Raw genomic sequence first — 21,568 nt, 5'->3', positions numbered from 1 at the left:
CACCCACGCCCCTGGCCCTCATACCCTGCACCCTGCTAGCAGAGGAGTACTCTGGGATTCACCTGATCCACATTTGTGGGCTACTCCCTGTAAATATTCTCAGCTCCTGTTTCTTTCTGTGACTAGGTTGTCCTTTGTCCCCAACTCCCTGATAGACAGAAGCTGTAGAGGACAAAATCCAGCCTAATCCAGCCTACGCAGTCTCCAGAACTCTCCTGGTATCTCAGGAAAGCAGCAGACATTTCCATTGTTCTCACTAAGGAGTTACTCAAGGAAAAGTCGATGGGCCAGATGTGACAGTGCACAGCTGTAATCCCACTACTCAGGAGGCAGAGGGCAGTAAGTTCAGCAGTGAGGCCCTGTCTCAAACAATGGTGGTAGACACCATTAATCCCAGGTGGGAGGATCTCTGTGAGTTCAAGGTTAACCTGGTCTGTAGAGTGAGTTCTAGGCCAGTCAGAGCTACACATTTGACCCTGTCTCAACAAACAAACCAAAACAAAAGAAAAAAAAACAGAATTAAAAAAAAAAAACCTTGTAAACTGTGAACATAACTAAAAAGCATGGAATCCTGAGTATGAGTAAGCTGTGGCACGGGGATCACAGCACAGCTAAGTTAAAAGCAAAACCAATCACAGAACAAGCAAGTGAAGCAACTAGAGAAAGGGCCAGGACAAAGCACAGCCTAGGCCCAGTTCATCAGGGCCAAGGACAACGCCCTCTCCTCACAAGCAGACTGTAGCCTGAAGCAGAGCTGCTTCTGTCTGTGCCCTAGAGTCCTGGGCTGATGACTAAGCACACAGTCGTGAACAGGGACTCACTAGCCAGAGGCACAACTCTCAGCAGACACAGAGCTCCCTTCTCCCTCAAGGTCAGGCCAGACCAGCCTGGAGCTCAGGACAGAAAGGCCTACCTCTTTTCATCAGAAAAGCTGTCCCTTGTGGAGTGAGTAGCAGGAACAAGCTTGGGCACCCATCTCCACCTAAACCCAGGGCTACCACACCAGTGACACTGACTTCTCCCATGGAAATCCTCCCCTAGGCCAGCTCTGGACACTGCTGGCTGTGGATGTTGGTGCTGTTTATAAAACAGGAAAAGTTTTTCCACACAGCCCGGGCTTGAGGGGTGTGTGTGCATGCTCTAAGCACACACTTTTGATTCCAGCACTCGGAACAAAAGCGGTTGGATCTCTGAGGGTTTGAGGCCAACCTGGTCTACAGAGCAAGTTATAGGACAGCCAGGGCTACAGAGAGACCCTGTCTCAAAAAAAAAACTCTGAACACAGGGAATTTCCTACTGAAAATATGGATGAAAAAGGAGTCAAAACACCACAAAAAACTTTCAGGACGGTATGGTTATTTGAACGAGAACACCCACACCCACACACAGGTTTATAGGTTCATAGAGTCGAATACTTGGTCCCACTAGTGAAACCCTTTGGGAAGGAATAGGAGGTGTGGCCTGTTGGAGGAGGTATGTCACTGGGTAATGGGCTTTGAGGTTTAAAAAGTCCATACCCTCCCTGCTTGAAACTTCTGGTAAGATGTTAACTCTCAGCTACTGCCCCAGTGTCATGCCTGCCTGCCACTGCACTCCCCCACCACGATGGGCAAAGACTAACCTGCTGAAAAGCAAGCAAGCCCCCAATTAAATGCTTTCTTTAAAAGTTACAATGGTGCCTGGCAGTAGTGTTGTACACCTTTAATCCCAGCACTCGGGAGGCAGCGGCAGGCAGATCTGAGTTCGAGGCACACCTGGTCTACAGAGTAAGTTCCAAGACAGCCAGAACTTTTATGCAGAGAAATTCTGTCTCAACACCCCCACACACATGCACAAAAAAAGAAAAAAAAAAACTCATGTCCTTGGTTATGGCATGTCCTATGGTTATGGTGCAGGAAAGGAGCTACACTCAGGACTGCTGGCTTCCAATAGAATTCTCTGCTCATTCACTGTGAACAAGCCTCAACCTGAGCCTGTTTCTCATCTCCAGTCTTAGTGCAAGGCTGAGCACAATGCCTGGGACAACATGCTTAACGCAGCACACTTCCTTTTGTGTTGAGGCTACAGTGTCAAGGAAGACTTGTGAGCAGGAAGGAGCTGCTCTGGTCCTTCGAAGGAAGATAAAGGCAATAGACTGGGATAGCAGCAGGTGGCATGCAGGGCAGTCACAGCACCAGGCTGGACAAGGCCACATGGAACAGCAATATGGGGACAAGTTCTGCGCATTTACCCAGTGCAGAATTCCCACAAACTGGGACTTTTAGCACCTTGCTCTGTGATGAGGTCTCTTGTGAGTTTGCACCCCTACAGAAGAACAATCCAGAGTGATCCTGGTGATGATGACGCTGGCCGCATGCCGCCTTTACAAGGTCCATAAACTAGGCCCAAGGAGAGGAGCTCTCACCCAGGAATTGTTTGTTTGGGTATTAGGTGAGCTAGCTCAGAAGAGCAGAGCCCTGCACCATCCTAGGCTGGAAGTTCATAGGAAGCCTGAGTGTAGGGGGCCCTCTACACTCTGAGTAGCCTCCAGGCAGTTGTACTCTGCAGCTGTGCTGGGGGAACTCAGCACAGAAAACAACATTCTGGGGAGGGTGATCAGTGACTCTGGTCCTGTCCTTTCCCTGTGGTATCTCAGGGCTTATAGAGCACTTCACATATCACAGCTCCTCAGAGACTCCCACTCCTGAAACCTGCACACAGCTGTGCACTGTAGTGCACACACAGAGAAGCCTTGGGCCAAGTGAATGACAATGGAAGAGGACCTGGAAGAGGACTGGCTTCCACCACCAGGGGAGCCTGAGGAGGCTGCTTGTTTGACCTGCATGTGTGTTTGTGCAGCTGAGTGCCTGACAGACTCTTGAGCTGGCAAGTGGAATCTAGGAATCTGAACTCAGATCCTCTACAAGAGGAGGCAGTACTCTTTTCTCCCCCCTCCCCCCCTTGGTTTTCCAAGACAGGGTTTCTCTGTGTAGCCTTGGCTGTCCTGGAACTCACTCTGTATATACCAGGCTGGCTTCAAATTCACAGGATCCGCCTGCCTCTGCCTCCCGAGTGCTGGAATTAAAGGCATGCACCACCACCTGGCTGTCTGATTTATTTTTAAGATAGAACAAAAGAAACCCTCATATGGAAAGAGGTTGTCGGGACAGGGAGGAGCCCAGGCAGTTGCCACTAGCATGAGTCACATCCAAGTTCTTCTATTCAGAGACCAGTCCAAGCCTTGGAGTTTCACAAAGGGGCTCCCAGGCAAGGGTCTCTGCAGGTGGCTGCTGAGAAGTAAGGACAGAGAAGAAAGACTCTGCTAGAACTAAGTAGACACCACGGCAAAGAAGGGCGGGCGGGGAGGAGGGAGAACTGCAGAAGCTATCAAGCTGTAACCGGCAAGAGGCCTGTGGGGAAAGCCTGTGCTGTGACACGCAGAGCTGTGTCCTGTGATTCAGAAACAAAAGGAAAAGACGGTGAGGGACAGCAGCTAAACTGTCATGCTGCTGCCTGCGGACAATGACAATGGGGAAACCTCTCTCTGCACCTTTCCAGAACCCAGCACTACAGCCTCCAGACTACCACACTGTGGCCACTAAGCCTTGCCCACATCGTACTCTTCAGTCCCTCTGCGTATCTGACCCAAGACAAAAACCTGGCCATTCCCAGGCTGCCAGGGCCAGGAGGAATCTCCTTGGCACCCAGTATAACGTACCAGGCAGAAGACAGAAAACCAAAGAAGGAATAAGAGAAAGTAGGGGCTCCCCCAGTTACCTCATCATCCTTCCACTCGGAGAAGTCGATCTTGAAAGAAGGCAGCGAGAACTGTTGGCTAACGCCCCTCTTGTAGTGGACGGTCTCAGACTGCAGAGAAGGGTTCTTACAGCTGTACCTGAAGGCAGCAAAGCAACCACCTGACTCCTGTGGAGCCATGGGTTCCTGCACCCAGCCTCCTACCTCCTTCTGCTTCTTATCTGATAGCCAGCTGAGTGGGCAGCCATTTGTTTTACAGGGATTGAGAGCCTCAATCCTCCCATATAGGAAAAGGAAGCAACCCATTTGGCCAGGTGGTCCTGGCTCTTACAGGTACCTCCCACTACCAGCTCTGCTCACCATGAGGCTGCCCTGTCCTGCCCATTTCTTCCAGAATGCCTGCCAGTCCAATACCTCTGCTGCCCTCTGGTTGGGAAGAACATGTCTACGAGGCATTTAGTGCATTTACTTTTTCAGAATGACCACAGTGCAGAACTCCCTATGGCAATGCTTGCTCCTAGCTGCCTGCATCGCAGTCCCAGCCTGACACTGCTCATGAAGAGTCAATGCCATGCATGCCCACACAGGGTGAGGCCTTTGCTTCAATGTTTGGGTCATGTTCTGAGGCATCCTGCACCTTCATGAGTGTCGTGTTCCCTGAACCACCATGCTGCTCTACTGCAGCTTTGCTCTAGGGACCCAGGCCAGCTCCCTGCCTTGCTAGTCCCCACAGTGCTCCAAGGACCATCCTTTCATTTATGCAGAAACTCATCTCACACCCAGGCTGATCACTAGAAAACAAGAGTTGAGCCAATGTCCCCCATTCATGAACACAGCCATTACCCACTCCTATTCCCACTCCTCACCCCTGCTTACTGTCCCAGGGCTTCTCTGGGTATCTAGGACAAAGGCCACATTCAAAGCCTGGGAAGCCGGGGGATATCCCTGCTGTCCTTACTGTCAGTGCCAGTGTGGGAGGGAACCCCACAGAGAGGTCCAGGCTGGATGCAGTAAAAAAGGTCAGTCCAGGATAAGAGTCTCAGCAGCCTGGGTCTTCAGGTATAAGCTGTGGAACCCCAGAACCACTCTATTTCAATTTTCATGACAAGATGTTATGGGGCAAGAAAAGAACAAGGACTGCCTAGCCTGCAACTCAGGACAGTAATCCTGCAGGCTGGGTCCAGGAGCCTCCTGTTTCTCTGTCTTGGTGATTTGGTGGTGGTATACAAGTTAGCAAAATGGGAGGGAAACAGGCCTCATGCAGGTCTCAGAAAAGGTCTACCAGGATGCATCTCTGAGCAGCCATGTCTAGCTGACCACCTATCTAGTCTATCTGGTGGCAGCAGGAGCCACCATACCTCACATACCTCACAGGACACAACAGAGAACGGCTGATCTGGATGGGCTGGGTTGGAGTCCACTGAACTGTGGCCCTCATTTCTTCTGGAGCAGCTCCAAGGCACCTGCCCAGAATCCAGGGTTCATCTGGTATGGCAGCTGTGCCCAAGGCCAGCTCAGAGACAGGAGCTGTTATCACTTACCCTCACACCAAAGGCCCGGGAGGGAGGACACCATGTGGGTTATGTTGTCTCAGGCTGTAGCCTGTTAGGAGCGTACCCCAAGTCTTGGCCACTCTGTACACTCCCTTCTGACAATAAGTACACACACTGGAATACTGTTATGCAACTTAGTAAATGTAACTAAGTAACTGTGTAGGCCACAGTGGAACCTCAAAGAACCAACTGTGGAAAGGCAGTAATGTCCTAACTGCCCAATGCCACTCAGGAGGAAGTTTGTTGGCTGCTCAGGGCCAAGTCCTGAGTTCTAGAAGGAAACCTTTTCTCAACCAGCAGCAAGCTTTGATGTATGGGGAGCTGGTCAAGAACACCACTGTAAGAGCTAACTCCCAAACCTTCATTTCCAGCTGAGGAAACTGAGGAACAAGCAGTTGTATGTACTGATCACATCGGAAGGCACAGAGCTGAGAAACACTCCAAGCTAGCGTTCTCAGTCCTTACTCCCCAGGGCTAGATCTGAGCCTTTTCGAAGTCCTCTCCATCACAGCAAGGACATAGACACTTTGTGCCCGTCTGTGAGGCCACTCAGACCAGGGCTGGCTTTCCTGCTGAGGCAGCCCCTGCTATGGTCAGGCTGTGGTTGCAGGCTGCAAACTCCTGGGACTGTCAAGACTCATTTTAAAGAAAATCTCCAAAAGTTCAAATCTGTAATTGTAACACAACAAAATACATGTATATGGTATCCACCCAAACTCCTGACATAGAGCTCCCAATCTTTTCAAGTTTTCTGGGTGCTGGGTATCCCTCTATCCAAAGGAGGGGACTCCATGGAGGAGGCTGGTGACCAGAAAGACCAAGCCACCACTAGAGTTGGGGACCTGTCAGCCCACTGCCCTCACCAGGGAGGGGAAAGTCCATCAGACACTGCAAAGCCTGCAGAAAGCCCAACGTGCCGCACCAAGGGACTCACACTGCCATGCCGTTCAAGAACTCCTCTACTGCCTGGCAATAAATGGTGATAGCCACGCGGGCATCGGCATCAAAGGTGAATTCCAGACTGTAGAGCACACGGGGCTTCTCACCATCCTCTGTAGGGCTGTCTGCATCGTCTTTGTACCTACCAAAAGTGGGCAGAAGATGGCAGGTAAGGAACCATAGCACCAAGAACTGGCCTGCCCACACAGCTGCAGGGCATAAAGTTAGCTGCTTGGATATGTTTGCTTTGCTAGCAAAGGTAGAGGGAGGCCTGGTCCCTGTGGCACAACAAGATCTATAATCCATTGATGTGGGATTCCCCTCTGTATGCTGTGAATACCACTGGTTAATAAAGAAGTTGTTTCGGTCAGTGGCTTAGCAGAATAGAGCTAGGCGGGGAAACTAAACTGAATCCTCAGAGAAAGAAGGCAGAGTCATGGAGAAGCCATGGAGCCGTCAGAGAAGAAAGACGCGAGCTGTCATTTGAAACCTTGCCAGTAGGCCACGAGCCTCGTGATAAAACATAAAATAATGAAAATGGGTTAATTCTAGATTTAAGAACTAGCTAGCAATATGCTTAAGTGATTGGCCAAGTAGTGATTTAAATAATATAGTTTCTGTGTGAATATTTCAGGAGTCTGGCAGCCAGAAAATGAACAAGCGACCTTCCTACAACAATCCTAGTCTGCTTCCCTTTTTTACTGCCCCCAGAAATAAAGGTTCTTGGTATGGATAGCTTAGGTTTAAAGCAATTTCACATGCTATTGGCAACAGACTAACTCATCCCAAGTGTACCTTACGTACTCTACGCACAGCAGGAAACTGAGCGTGTTCCCTGCTGCCACACTTTAGATGCAGGGGCACCCAGCAGGCACAACCACAAGGGGTGGGAGAAGCTCTAGCTTATGGCTCAGGGTCCTGTTTACAGTCTGACTGCATGTGAGAACAGAGACCAGGCCCTCCCAATATCCCTGCCCCTTCCTAAGGACCAAGCAGAGCCTCTGGGCCACACAGGGTCCCCAGGAGGGCAGCACTAACAGTTACCTCACAAGTCGGAGGGAGTCTTTGCGGATGTTCACCAGGCTCCTCAGGGTCTTTACTGGCTCATGGGGGGCAGGAGTGACATAGGGAAACTAGGAGAGAAAAATGTAAGTCAGCATAGATGGCTCTCTAAGCAGCAGCAGAGACGAGGAGACGGAAGTCAAGGGAGACCCAACAGGTACTCCTGGGCTCTGGTCCCCATGTGAGGTGCTGAACCGACACTGGACACACTGCTCAGAAGACCCTGGCCATTTGGCCAGGATATGGGCAGGGACTGGCCACACCAAGCCACTTGGTTATTTCCCCAGTGTTCTCAGAAGTGGTCACAGTTGGGCTCTGCAGGCATTCTCCTATGGAAGGTCACAACTCACTGCCCACAAAGACAGTTTGCATAAAACACCAACCCAAGTATTTGGGAAGATAACACATGTACCTGTGTTCATGCTTATAATTATGACCCTATATAAATATATTGTAACCGGAAACAAGAAACTATGGCTGTATTTGTCTATGTCTTCTGCCAGCAACACTGCTGGAGTTTGAAAGGAGAGACTAAGTTTGGTAAAGGTACAGAGACTGTCCATATTCTCTATCACAAACAAAGTGGACGCTCAACAGCAGTAGGATCTTTTCCTCTCACTTTTTCTTTGTTCTTCTCCCTCCCTCCCTTCCTCCCTCCCCCTCTCCCTTCCTCTCTCTCTCTTATTTTCTCTCTCTCAACTGCCTACTATTTTCTTCTTTATGATCCTCACTATCTGAAAAATGGGGGAAAGGGTCTGACTTCAGTCTTCATCCCACACGAGAGCCCTAGACATATACCAGTTGCCAAACGGGTACTGAAGGAATGGACAAATACACTTAAATATGTTTCCTTGGCAATTAGTAGGATCATGGCTCTTTCTACTATTCGACAGAACATGTCTGTTCTTTCTGCTCATACAAAAGGCCTAGAATGAAGTCGCTAACTCTGTGCAGCCCGGATGCACTAGTTCAATAATGGCTATTCTGTCCCTTAGTGACCAATCCTGACTGTCTGTCAGGGCAGCCCCAGGTCACACTCCAAGTCACATGCTCCCTTCCAGCTCTGTCCCATCTGGGGAAACTTGGTGCCTACGCACCCTCACAACCGAGATGGTCCCAGTACTCACCCCAGCCATGAGCACCAGCCCTGCTGAGACCCACCTGGACCGGACGACTGCCCAGGAAGTTCAGATCCATGTTCTCTCCAAAGAGGTAGCCTTCAGGATGCGGGGTGTCAAATTTCTCGCCTCCCATGAAAAAGTGCGAAGCAAAGTAGTTTCCTGCTTAAAAAAAGGAAACATGTTTGTCCCTAGGATACGGTGCTCAGCACAGCCCTGTGGGAACAACCAAGAAGCCCCAGGGCTTCATTCTAAGTGGCTCAAGTTCTGGATCTGCCTTCTGTAAAGAACTGGCGCTACAACCTGCCTCTCCCTGCTCACAGATGTCAGCAAGTTCTGAATTTGAACACCACGGTCCTCAGGAGTCCAGGAAGTCATACCCTAACTGCAAAGACACATTCAAGCTCTACCCCGTACCCCAGCCTTAGAAACAGGTGGGGTCACTGTTGGTGTGGTAGTCACAATGAAACCCCAGTGGACGAGGAAAACTCTCACCCAGTGTTGACAAAAGTATGAAAGAGGGATATCTGAACACGTGTACACAGAGCAGCTCCCAGTCAGGAGTAAAATGGATCCTCCAGAAGTCAAGAGAGGAGCAAGGAAGGATTCTCCTTGAAGTCTTCACGGGAAGAAATTGATTCCTGACTCCTGGCCTCCAGAGTTGTGCGGGGACACACAGCAGTGGCCTTACAGTCATTGTTGATGCCTGCTTCTCATAGCTTCTCCAGAAATCCCACGTAATTCTTACCTTCACACTGTCTGTACCCTGCCTCCCAAATCTGAGCGTCATGAACTTAATACCCAGCGGTGATCAAAGTTTAAAATTTGATGTTGATCTGGATTCTTTCTCACAAGTACTGAAACTTTAAGAAGCTCCCACCTAGACCCCGGAGCACTTAAAACATCTTATAGGGCAGGAGACATGGCACAGTGGTTAAGAACACTTGCTGCTTTTGAAGAGGTGTGGGTTTGGTTTTCAGTACTCACAACCACCCCTAACTCCAGGTTCAGGAGATCCAATGCCCTTTTCTGGCTTCTGTGTGAACCAGGTATGCATGTGGTACATATACACACATGTAGGAAAAATACTCATATACATAATATAGAATAAATATATCTTAAAAAACATTAAACTTGCATTTCTCTTCTGAGGAAAAAGATAAAAGGCTTCAGATGTTTAAAGAATTGAGTACACATACCCCTGAAGAAAACCAGAAACCAGACCTCTTTCAGACATCCAGCCTGAGGCTGGCCCCCACCTCAGCACTCTCCAGCACAGACAACCTAAGCAGAAACCTAGGTGACCATGGGCCCATGGATGTTAGGGCTGTTCAGACTGTATTATCCCTCAACTTCACGAACATTAGGAACTTCTGGATCCCTAAATCCATGAGAGTTCTTAGGGTCCCAGTAGGAATTCTGGGCCTCTCAGGCAACCAGGAACACCCAGCACAGGCCTGGGACTTAAGAACCACAGCTCCAAGTTAAGCAATGGTGACACACGCCTTTAATCCCAGCACTCAGGAGAGAGAGGCAGGCGGATCTCAGTGAGTTTGAGGCCAGCCCGGTCTTCAGAGCAAGTTTCAGGACAGCTACGGCTGTTACACAGAGAAACCCAGTCTCAACAAACAAACAAACAAACAAATAAATAAATAAATAGAAGAAGAGGAAGAGGAGGAAGAGGAAGAAGAGGAAGAAGAAGAATCACAATCCCAACTATTGTAGGAACAGACACAGCCATAAGGTAGATCAGGGCCGAGGAGATAAGGCCAGGCAGCTCTGACCCAGGGTAGGAGCCCAGAGCTATGAAGTCAGTTCAGCTGTCCCTGACTATGGGAGCAGCAGGCAACACCTAACTTCAACTCTAGTGCTCACTTACCATGTGTACTGTACAGTCAACTGCAGCCAAACAAAAAGAACAAGGTGACAACTAGTTCAAAACTTAAGACCTGGGTTTTGTAGGCTGCCTCACAGTGTTCCATAAAAGACCTGCACATACCGCACAGAGCAGAAAGACTCACACGTGTACAATGATGTGCACTAGCAAGGTCAGAAGAGCACGCTGGATGTACTCCTGGATCCTGTTTGACAACACACAAACGGTGAGGATAAACAGAATGGTCTCACAAGATATGCTGAAAGGCTACCAGACAAAGCCATGTGGAGTCCAAGAAAAAGGCCAAAGCCAGGCTTTCCGTTCCATTTAATGTAATGGGTCTTTGCATTAAACATGTCACATGGTGGCTTTGTCAATAAAGAGAATGACTGCAACAAAGACAAATATAAGAACACATTTCCAAACTACCTGCAGCCACACACAGCTCTGCTACCATAAAAATTCTGGTAAAGCCAGGTGGTGGTGGCGCACGCCTTTGATCCCAGCACTCGGGAGGCAGAGGCAGGAGGATCTCTGTGAGTTCGAGGCTAGCCTGGTCTGCAAGAGCTAGTTCCAGGACAGGCTAGGCTTGGACAGGCTCCAAAGCTACAGAGAAACCCTGTCTCGAAAAACAAAAACCCAACAAAACAAAAACAAAAACAAAAAGTGCTGGCAAACATGAACACCTATGGGGAGAGACTCTCAAGGCGGTGTGTGATCATGTCTGGCCTTGGCTTCAGTTCTGGCCTCTCCACACCTAATAGTGCGTCTGAAGCATGGAGCAGCTGTAAAACAGTCTAGTTCGTCCTCACATACACAGCACATCAAATGAATGGCTGCTGGGAAGCTCGCCTGTGCTAAGATCCTTCTGATAGGCTGGCACTGCATTAGCAGGAAGCAAGAGATGCAACAGGAAGATGCAAGGAAGACGCAAGAGCCCACGGATACCACACATGACCTATGACCCAACACTTCAATACCCTTGGAATATCTATTCCTTTGGGGTACACTCCACAGCAAGGGTAGCCTTGGCCTGAAAGGAAGGCTTGAGAGAAGGCACAATGAACACAGAAGCTGAGATGCCTCAGAGCCCCAAGCAAGATATAGATATCTGGTTGGGAAATCTTCTGCCCCAACCCCCTCCTTAGCCAGATGTGGTGGTGCATGCCTTTAATCCCAGTACTACAGAAGCAGAGACAGATGGATCTCTGTAAATTCAAGGCCAGTCTGGTCTACAGAGTGAGTTCCAGGGCAGGCTCCAAAGCTACAGAGAAACCCTGGATTGAAAATTAAAAAAAAAAACAATAAAAGATAAGCGGTAATAAAGTAAACAGTTTGCTTTATTTATACTCTATCACTGTTCTACAAATACATATAACTAACTTATAAAACAAAAATTTCAAATGATGTAAGATATGGAAAAACATGTCTGTCACAGCAGTGATTATTATAATATTTCAGAATGCCAGGCAGTGGAGGCACACACCTTTAATCCCAGTACTCGGGATGCAGAGGCAGGTGGATCTCTGAGTTTGAGGCCAGCTTGGTCTTGAGTTCCAGGACAGCCAGGGACATAGAGAGAGGGAGTGCGACAGAGCTGGGGGAGAGTAAGAGGGTGAGCACAGCCAGAATAGCCGGGCTCTAAAGAGAATGAGAAGCTGGGGACATCAGGGTAGGGCAGAGGTGAGAAGGGCTAGGACCTAGCATGGACTGTGAAATGTGTAACAGGTAATGAGACACTGAGGGAGCCTGGAGGCCAGTGTAAGCTTTGATATGATAATAGATACCACACATAGCCATTTGTCCCTTCTGCCTTTGGGGATTTAGGGAAATAGGAATTTCCTTGGGACCTGATACTGGGAAGATGGCTCAATGGATAACACCACTTGCCACCAAGCCTGATGACTGAGTTCTCCTCTTGGGACTCACATGGTAGGAGAAAGAGAACCCTCTGACGGCCATCACTGCATGGCACACACCCACACACACACTTATTCAGCCAATAGCCTTTAAAATACTGGGCCACTTTGGGCGTGGTCTCATGTAAATGTAGACGTAAAAGGGGGGGGGGCTGTTGACTGCTGGATTCGGTTCCAGTTCCCCGCAATGCAGAAGACTGCAGAGCACTACTCTTTCTGTGAGTTTACTCACAATGTAGGCAGCACAGATCTTCAAATTTCCTGCTTCATGAAAAGTCTGCCAGATATTATGGGCTGGTAGGCTGAAGATGAATGCCACAACATTACAGAAGAACTTTGGTTGGCTGTCCAGACAGCAAGATGTCTCTTGTAAATTCTATAGTTTTGGAGGTTGCTTACAATGCACTTCCTGTTTACTTAGTCAGTATTATAGCCTTCTGGGGTCTTTGAAGAGTTGAAGACAGATAGTTATAGTTTTCCTTAGTTATAATAAAGAATAAATGAGATATAAAACCTAAGACTCACAAAGATAGGATAGATGATAGAGTATTTTCCTTAATTTGCCAAATGTAAATCGACTAAATATTGTAACTATAATTCTTGTTTGATAACTATTTTGTATATGTAATTTTATTATGTTAAAGTTAAAATCTTCCGGGCTGGAGAGATGGCTCAGTGGTTAAGAGCACTGCCTGTTCTTCCAAAGGTCCTGAGTTCAATTCCCAGCAACCACATGGTGGCTCACAACCATCGGTAATGAGATCTGGTGCCTTCTTCTGGCCTGCAGAATACATACAAGTCGAACACTGTACAAATAATAAATAAGTAAACAAGCATTTCATTAAAAAAAGAGAGAGAGAGAGAGAGAGAGAGGGCGCGCCTGGAGGTGGTGGTGCATGCCTTTAATCCCAGCACTTGGGAGGCAGAGGCAAGTGGATCTCTGAGTTTGAGGCCAGCCTGGGCTACAAGAGCTAGTTTCAGAACAGGCTAAGCAACAGAGAAACCCTGTCTCGATAAACCAAAAAAAAAAAAAAAAAAGTTAAAATCTTCCTTTTTAGTTAGACAGAAAAGGGGAGATGATGTGGGATGCCCTTCTGTATAGGTGTTGCTTTTATTGGTTGATGAATAAAGCTTTTTGGCCAATGGCGTAGCAGAGTAAAGCCAGGTGGGAAATCAGAACAGAGATAGAGAGTAGGTGGAGTCAAGAAGATGCCATGTAGCTGCTGAAGGATAAGGATGTTGGGGACTGCAGACCCTCAGACCCTGAATTTCCTGTGACTCCTGCCTGCCGGAGTAAACAACTTGTTTTCCTGTGCTTGCAGCTGCTCTGGGCATGAGACCCCCATGAGTTCCTGATGGCAGGGGAGTGGTTTCTGGTGGGCTTGCAGCTGAAATATCCTGATAGCTAGGGCATGGCCATTAGTCAAGGAGAGCCCTATATAAGCTGCCCTGGAACACAATGAAGAGGACATTCTTGCTTCAAGAATGACCCATGTCTTTGTCTGTGTGTGGGTATGTTTCAATCTCAGGCCTCTTGTGAACCATCCCAAGGTATGCGGGCAGAACAATACAGGAGAGACAGTACAGAAGGACATGCCGGAGCTTCACCCGGTAAGCCACAGCCTCGTGGCAATACACAAAATAATAGAAATGTTAATTTAAGATATAAGAGCTAGCTAGAAATATGCTTAAGTCATTGACCAAACTGTGTTGTAATTAATACAGTTTCTGTGTGATTACTCAGGTCAGAGCGGCCGGGAAATGAAAGAGCAATCTCCGCCTACACACACTCACAAATGTGTTAATAAAATGTAATGAAAATTTTTAAAAGGAAAAAAAAGAGAATGAAAAGACAAAGTATGTCCTGGAATTCCACTCAGGAATTTAGGACAATCTGGGACACACCAACTCCAAAACAAAAAAGGAAAAGCACAGACCAACCTGGAGAGAGCTGAGGAAAAACATCTGGGAAGAGCCGCAGGAAACCCCGTCATTCACTACACTTCACAAAACCAACAGCAGTGCTAACTCTCACCACTCACTCAGGCTCTGCTGCTGTTTTAGTCTCATTTATCAGAGAGACTCTGGGACTAGGTAAGAAGTTTTTAGTCTAAACCAGTGATTCTCAGCTTTCCTACTGTAACCCTACTGTTCCTCATGTTGTGGTGACCCCACCAACTATAAAATGATTTTTGGGGTGGGCGGTGGTGGGCACACCTTTAATCCTAGCACTCAGGAGGCAGAGGTGGGTGAATCCCTTGAGTTCAAGGCCAGCCTGGTCTACAAGAGCTAGCTCCAGGACAGCAAAGGACTGTTACACAGGGAAATCCTGACTCGAAAAATGTTGCTATTTCATAACTGTAATTTTTCTACTGTTATGAACTGAACTGTAAATATCTGATATGCAACTCATGTGAAAGGGTCTTGACCCCAAAGGGCTGCGACCCACAGGTTGAGCTAGACTCATACTTAAACATTTGCAACCAAATCCACTAAGCCTTTGACTCAGACCTGGGCCGAAGGCAACTTGCTCAGAAAGGACTTCCCTCAGCACCTCAACATCCCACACCCTCCCCTGAGCATGAGGGCAGAGGCCCTGCATCTGGATGTGGGGTGCTTCTCACCTTGCCTGAGACCTTCACATCCTAGGAATGTGGATTCCAAAGGTTCCAGTTAGTTTAGTCCCATCTCCTCATATTCCAGGACCCCCCCCCATGGAATAAATGTCACTGCACCTGGCCCTATGCTCCCTTCCCATCTATTTACTTAGCTTTCCTCCTGCCCTCTAGCCCAACAGGTTGTGCCTGCCTTGAACTCTGAAGTGAAGTCAACCTCAACCACCTAGAGGTTGCTCACTGTCAAATCTTCCTGAACAACCCTGAATCACAGCATGCCTCTGCTATGATGGCCTGTGCAATTAGAGTTCAACACACACCAAACGAGGGAAGGCAGAGGATGTTGTGATCAATGTTTGACAACAGAGGAAACTGAGGCACAGAGAGGTCGTGATTCTAGGTCATACAGCCAATGAGATGTGCTTACTGTCTCCCTGTGCCCTTGTCCTTCAAGCAAAGTGACAAGACAAAGACTCTTAGTGTGCATACTCTAAGAAACCCAGCAGTCCCTGGGCCCAATGAAGGAGGATTAGCTTGCTGGATGGTTTCAATCATCACTCCTGTAAGGGAGCAAGAAAGGCAGAAAAAAGACTATTGCCACGCACGAGAAAGTATACTAATAGTACCTGATGAAAATTCTTCTTGACCCCTCACAGGACAGGAGTTGCCAGTTCACAAAGTGCTGACACACTGCCCCTAAACCCAGCTCCAAGATGCAACTGGGGCAACCTGCAAGATCATAACATCATAGGCCTAGAAGAACAGTGCTCTCAGGAAAGCCACCCCACACCCAGGCTCCAGGCCTCCTGCTAAGTGGGAGGCAGTGAGGGCAGCAGACCCACAGCTTACCAGTTGTCAAGGGTAAATCCAACTCGCTCCAGTGAACTGTTCACTGGCCCCGGGGTTGAACCCATAAGTGCCCACAGACCAGGACTTCTCTTTGCTCTAGAAGGTGCATCCCAGTCTACTCCTCTCTAGGGCTCAAAGCTTTATTTAACATAACACAGGAAGAGATGCTAACAGGACAGGAAGACGAGGGAAGTCACCCCTAGAAGGAATCTTGACTTATGAGGCCCAGTCATCACCTTACCTCACTCAGAACACCCTGAAGACAGGCAGGAGTGAGCATGCAGAGGAACTCTGGCAAGTGAAGACACTTCTAGCAATGTTACCCACACTCCGTTTGCCTGAAGGATACCCGTGGCTCCCCAACTCCGAGCATGAAGGAGGGATAACAATGGCAAATCAAGCCAAGCACAGCACTGATTACAAAAGATTCTAGCTCCTCTATCTCCACAAGATTAGCCTTTATAGCCATTTTCTGTAAAAGTTTCCACAACCTCCAGGATGGCCCCAGCTGCTGGGCACAGGAGGTGACTGCGTGCAGGGAAGATGGAATAATTCTACAGCACTTTATGGAAAGCAGTCAGAAGGATACACCAAATGTTCCCAAGGAACAAAACAACCCAGAAACAAGTGTCAGGTCCCAAAGAAATTCAGAACAAATGGCTCTCACTCCCAACTCCAACCTAAAACCTCTCCAGCGCTTCAGCTTCGTTTTCATTCACCCAGCCATTCTGGCCACACAATCTCTTGGTTCTTTAGGTCCCTCATTCTTGATTCCTGGTCCTCTCTCACCCACCTCCCTCAGAGCTCCATTCAGTCCAGATGCCCTGGCTGAATTCTCCCTATATCTACAATAAAAGCTTTCTCACTCTACCTTGGAGACATACTGCCCTCATTTCCTTTATCTGATGCTGAAACCCAGGAGCAGCATATAGGAGCCTCATTCCCAGGAGCTTAGTCTCTCTCCTAACTAAACAAAGCTACTAACGGGACTCTCCTAAGGTATGTGTGGATCATTTGTTTCTGCTGGTTTCTGCCATCACCAAATCTGACTCCAAATTCTAGTGCCTGCCTCTTCAGCCACTTCCTCCCTCCACCTGTTCTGATCAACCATCTCCTGTCGTCTACTCGGGAAGTGTTTCTCTGGTCCTGGAGCCTGCTATGCCCTCCTTGGGTGCCCATCTCTCCGGCCTGCTATGCCCCCATAGGCGTGTCTCTAAGATACTTATTCCTCCCACTCTGCTGGAAACTCCACCCCTTTGACTGTTTTCTGCTCTACCTTTTCCTCTACCAGGAGGAGCTACTGCTCTCTGCCACACTGGTGTGCCAGAAAGCTCCTCTCAGCCTACTGGGCCCACCATGTGGAAAGGGACACCACTCCTCTGACAAACCTCTTGGTCCCCTTAGGGACGCCCTGGATTAACATTCTTGTCACCATGACACTTACTCCTTCCTGGAGCTTCCTCACCTCCTCAGGAGCTTCTGTAAGTCCTTCTAGGCCTCTAAGGCCCCAGACCCCTCCCCAGATGGAACTCCGGTCCTAGAAGTCCCACTGCATCCCTACACCCTCGGGGCCTTACATATGACCTTTCTCTCTTCCTCTTCTGACTCAGAGATTTGAAAGCCTCATTGTCTAAAAACGCCTTGACCTCAGTACAGCTCAATGGCCAAAAATTAGCACACTCAATTTTCAAATTCTCTCATATGGTGACAATTCTTGCCACTGCACAAACAAACGATCCCCATATCTCTGACATCTCAACTTTCTCTGTTCTACACTTCTGAAAGCCTCTTATCTCTAAGGTTTCTCTACTTTCCACTCTTAAAAATCTTTTATTTTTAAGACTTCTTTGCTCTCTGCTCTCCAAAACTCTCTTAAGACTATGCTGTAAACTATTAGGATTTGTAAATTCATTGGATATGGTTAAAAAATCTGTAAGAGGACTGGAGATATGGCTCAGCGGGCAAGAGCACTAACTGCTCTTCCAGAGGACCTGAGTTCAATTCCCAGCAACCACATGGTGGTTCACAGCCATCTGTAGTGAGATCTGGTGTCCTCTTCTGGCCTATAAGGAGACATACAGGAAGAATACTATATATATAATAAATAGCCAGATGATGGCGGCACACGCCTTTAATCTCAGCATTTGGGAGGCAGATGCAGGTGGATCTCAGTGAGTTCCAGACCAGCCTGGTCTACAAAGTGAGTCCCAGGACAGACGGCTACACAGAGAAACTGTCTCAGAAAACCAAAAAAAGAAAAAAATAGTCATAAAGCCAGCACATAATAAATAAATAAATCTTTTTAAAAATTATTTATTATTTACACAGTGTTTGGTCTGTAGGCCAGAAGAGGGCACCAGATCAAATTACAGATGGTTGTAAGCCACCATGTGGTTGCTGGGAATTGAACTTAGAGCCTCTGGAAGAACAGCCAGTGCTCTTAACTTCTGAGCCATCTCTCCAGCCCCAATAAATAAATCTTAAAAGTGTATAAATTCCTAAGGTTATAAAGGTCTACTCAGGTTAACAGAAACTGACTTAAGAGATGTATTCCTAACTACTTACGTCTTTGTTAACTGTACTAAACACCAGGATTTTAGAAAACTTAAATAAGGAAGAACATACATTTGGTAAACACAGTATATTTAATAAATAAGGCTTATAAATCTCTAAGATCTACTCAACATTATCTGACTTGAAGATATGTCTAGCCTCTTGCCTACAATTTTGTTAAGCTTTAACTACTTGAACAACTGAGTCACACAAAAACTGATGGTTCTGTAATGGTATACTATTTTTTAAAAAAAATAATAAAGTTTCCAGTCTCTGTATGGCCTGCATTTAGGATTTAAACTTCATTTATGGTTTAAAGTTTTTGTTTTTTTTTTTTTTTCAAAACAGGATCTCATTATATAGCCCTGGCTATCCTAGAACTCACTCTGTAGAACAGGCCGGCCTCTAATTCACAGAGATCCACCTGCCTCTGCCTCCCAAGTGCTGAGATTAAAGGTGTGTACTACCACTGCCTAGCTAAAAGAAAAAGCCAAATTCTTTAATGTGCTCAGAACTATGCTCATAGTCATGCTAAGTACAGATGTAATTCATTTACAAGGAATTAATTCTGTTAAAAGTAAGTAACTAAAAACAAGCTTGTGTAAAATCAGATATACTTACTAGATGATCCTCAGACTCCTCAGAGATCTGCTGAATATGGCATTTAAAGTGATTAATGAAAACGCTTCCGATGATAGACAGGAATGTCAGCTCCTAGTAGCAACCCTGAGGTCTCCAAACAAGACAGTGTGGCACAGATGACTCCACCTGGATTGTGGAAATGCTAACCACTGCAAAGAACTGCCCCATGCCTTACCCCCTGCCCGGGTCCTGTCCAAACTGTGGTCACTGTTGGGTTGACTGCTCTGCTCTGCCTGGTCAATATAGGTCAGTTTTCCTAAGTTCCTCCTCTATAGGAAAATCTCTCAGACCTTCTGGGCTCAGCCACTAAGGCCCATGTTCTGCGACAGCTGAAGACCATCGAGATCACCACAGGAAGCCTAGGGTAACTGCCCAGGTAGCAACTGATACATACATGGGCCATTTGGATTAGACTTCCTGCTATAATTTATCCTCCTCAGATCTCTGATGATGTTGGTGGCTGTAGTTCTGTCAGTTTGGTAGCAGCAAGCACCCAGCTCCTCCCTGCAAGGGAGTTCATTTCACATGTAAAATCAGACCTCAGGCACCACTTTTCCAGAGCCAGTAGGTCTCCAGCTGAGAAAGCCCTACACAGTTTACCTCCCTTACTGACTTCACTCTCAAAGAGATAAACTTACAAAACAGGTTTCAATGTAACTTTTTCCTATTCCTTTATTTAAAGGAACTTGCTTTGCAATGACTGCTCTCGGTGGTCAATCACTTGTGTCTCATGGTAAACGACTGGAGGGAAAGGAATCATTTGAAGTTTGAGTTGTGAGTGTCTAAGAAAATGTTTTAAGGTGTGTAAATGCAAGCTGTAAAGGTCTAAGGAAGTGATTTAAGGTAATGAAAAAATGGGAAATGTTTCAGATTTCCTTCCCCTTCTATACTATTGTTACAATAGACTTCAAACCATCAAAATTTCAATATCGGTCAGTGGGCTTCAAACCATCGGTGGTGGTGGCACACACCTTTAATCCCAGGAGGCAGAGGCAGGTGGATCTCTGTAAGTTTGAGGCCAGTCTTGTCTACAGAGAGTTAGTTCCAGGACAGTCAGGACTGTTACACAGAGAAACCTTGTCTGGAAAAATAAACAAACAAAAATCAATGGAGTTCTGATAACCTATTAATCTAGTACTGGTAAATCACTATCATAGCCACAAGTTCAAAATTCTAAGTTTCCTTTGGTTGTTTTCTAAGTATAGACTTAAAGTGTGTCTCAACATGCTGAAAACTATATATCCAATCTCTATTTCCAGCCCTCTGGACAGGAGAGCGTGCACATGCTTTAAAACCAAAGCTATGGCTTTAGCTTTTGCTATGACTCAAAGGGGTGAGTCTACCGCTTTTTCTACAATGTGGATTTCAGTACAGATTACAAACAGTGGTGATGCTAATATATCTAAAACTTTTATCTTTTTCTGTAAACTTAAAAAATTCTTACAAGTGAACCAGGCAGTAGTGGAGCCTATGATCACAGGGGGTGCACAGGAGAGCCTGTCTCAGAACAAAACAAACAACAACAACAACAAATCATGTAAGTTTCAGCAAGTTGCAACTTGGACCCACCTGTCATGGGTCAAATGGACTCCAAATAAGTATTCCTATCAATCAACAGCCTAAGTTTCCCCTCTACTGCCTGTCCTGAGAGTGGGCTTCTCCTTGCCCTGCTCTTGGAAATCCTCTCATCTCGTCCCCTAACTACCAGGACCATGGGCCTGGAAGTTTCAACTGTACACAAGACAAAGATTTTCCTCCAAGCTCCTTAACTTTATCTTCTGTCCCTAGTCTATATCCGTCTCAACAGATCTGCAATCAAATGGAGAGTGGAAAATGCTCCTACAACATGGCAGCCCAAGGGTTCCTTCAGAAGCTCCAAAGCAGCCTGCACTTCACTAGGCCCAGGTGGTTCTTGAGAACTTGGACAGTGAGTAAAATAGATGTCCCCCAGTCTGCACTTTGAGCATCAGGCAAATATCATGACAGGCCTCTAATAACTCAGTTAAGAATTAGGCCTCAGGTCCCACCTCCTGGAACTGAACAAGTCAGTTCCTGAGGAAGACACAACAAAGGGTCATCGATCACCAACTGCCCTAACAGTAAGGGGAAATCGATCACCAACTGCCCCCACAGTAAGTAACTGCCCCCCTGGAATGGCAAGCACTAAGCCAGAGCCAACCCCCCTCCACCCACCCACACACATACACACACCAGGTACCTCAAAGCAATAACCAAATAAGGACAAAGCCTGGTACTTGTACAGATTTGCCCATGCCTACTAGCCCTAACCAATTAGAAGCATACTAATATGACCACTTGCATAAACCAATCCTAGACAGAACAATCACACTGCTTTTAGAATTCCTTTACTATAAATAAAAGAGTATGCAAGCTTTTCTTGGGGGTCACTATTCACCATTTTTGCCTTTGTATTGGATGTGCTGCCCCGGCATGCTGGTACCTTGAGATAATAAACTCTCTTGCTGATTGCATATGTGGATGGCGGTCTTTTGTGGGACATCTCCAGGACCCCCCAACAGCATTCCCATCTCCCTTCCCAGCCTTTGGCCAACACTGCAGCCTTCCTGTACCCTGACAACTAAGCTCCAATTTCAGCTGAGAAGCAATTATAGAAGAGACAAAGTTGCCCTTTCTCATCAACAAAAAGGCTGGGATTTCAGGTCCCAAGGAAACGGAGAACAAATGG

General features: G+C 47.2%; 1 protein-coding gene across 10 annotated transcripts in view; it reads right to left on the bottom strand.

Moving 5' to 3' along the window:
- Positions 1-21,568, bottom strand: part of Mgrn1 (mahogunin ring finger 1) — a 58,305-nt gene that overhangs the window by 21,771 nt on the left and 14,966 nt on the right. For 6 of the 10 annotated variants that reach the window (XM_048433107.3, XM_048433106.3, XM_048433102.3 and 3 more), the window contains exons 2-5: positions 8,451-8,569; positions 7,272-7,360; positions 6,223-6,369; positions 3,757-3,874 (exon numbers count right to left, since the gene is read on the bottom strand). In XM_048433107.3, the coding sequence (XP_048289064.2) occupies positions 3,757-3,874; positions 6,223-6,369; positions 7,272-7,360; positions 8,451-8,543 (447 nt within the window). In that variant the 5' untranslated portion in view covers positions 8,544-8,569. Of the gene's footprint in view, positions 1-3,756; positions 3,875-6,222; positions 6,370-7,271; positions 7,361-8,450; positions 8,573-21,568 lie in introns of all 10 variants that reach the window. The other 4 variants (XM_048433105.3, XM_048433109.3, XM_048433103.3 and 1 more) reach the window with 1 other exon arrangement.

Source organism: Myodes glareolus, chromosome 9 (genome assembly GCF_982192425.1).
Source record: "Myodes glareolus chromosome 9, mMyoGla1.1, whole genome shotgun sequence".
NCBI classification, from domain to species: domain Eukaryota; kingdom Metazoa; phylum Chordata; class Mammalia; order Rodentia; family Cricetidae; genus Myodes; species Myodes glareolus.
The sequence above is the reverse complement of the archived record's forward strand: the minus strand, read 5'-3'. Positions and strand labels throughout refer to the sequence as shown.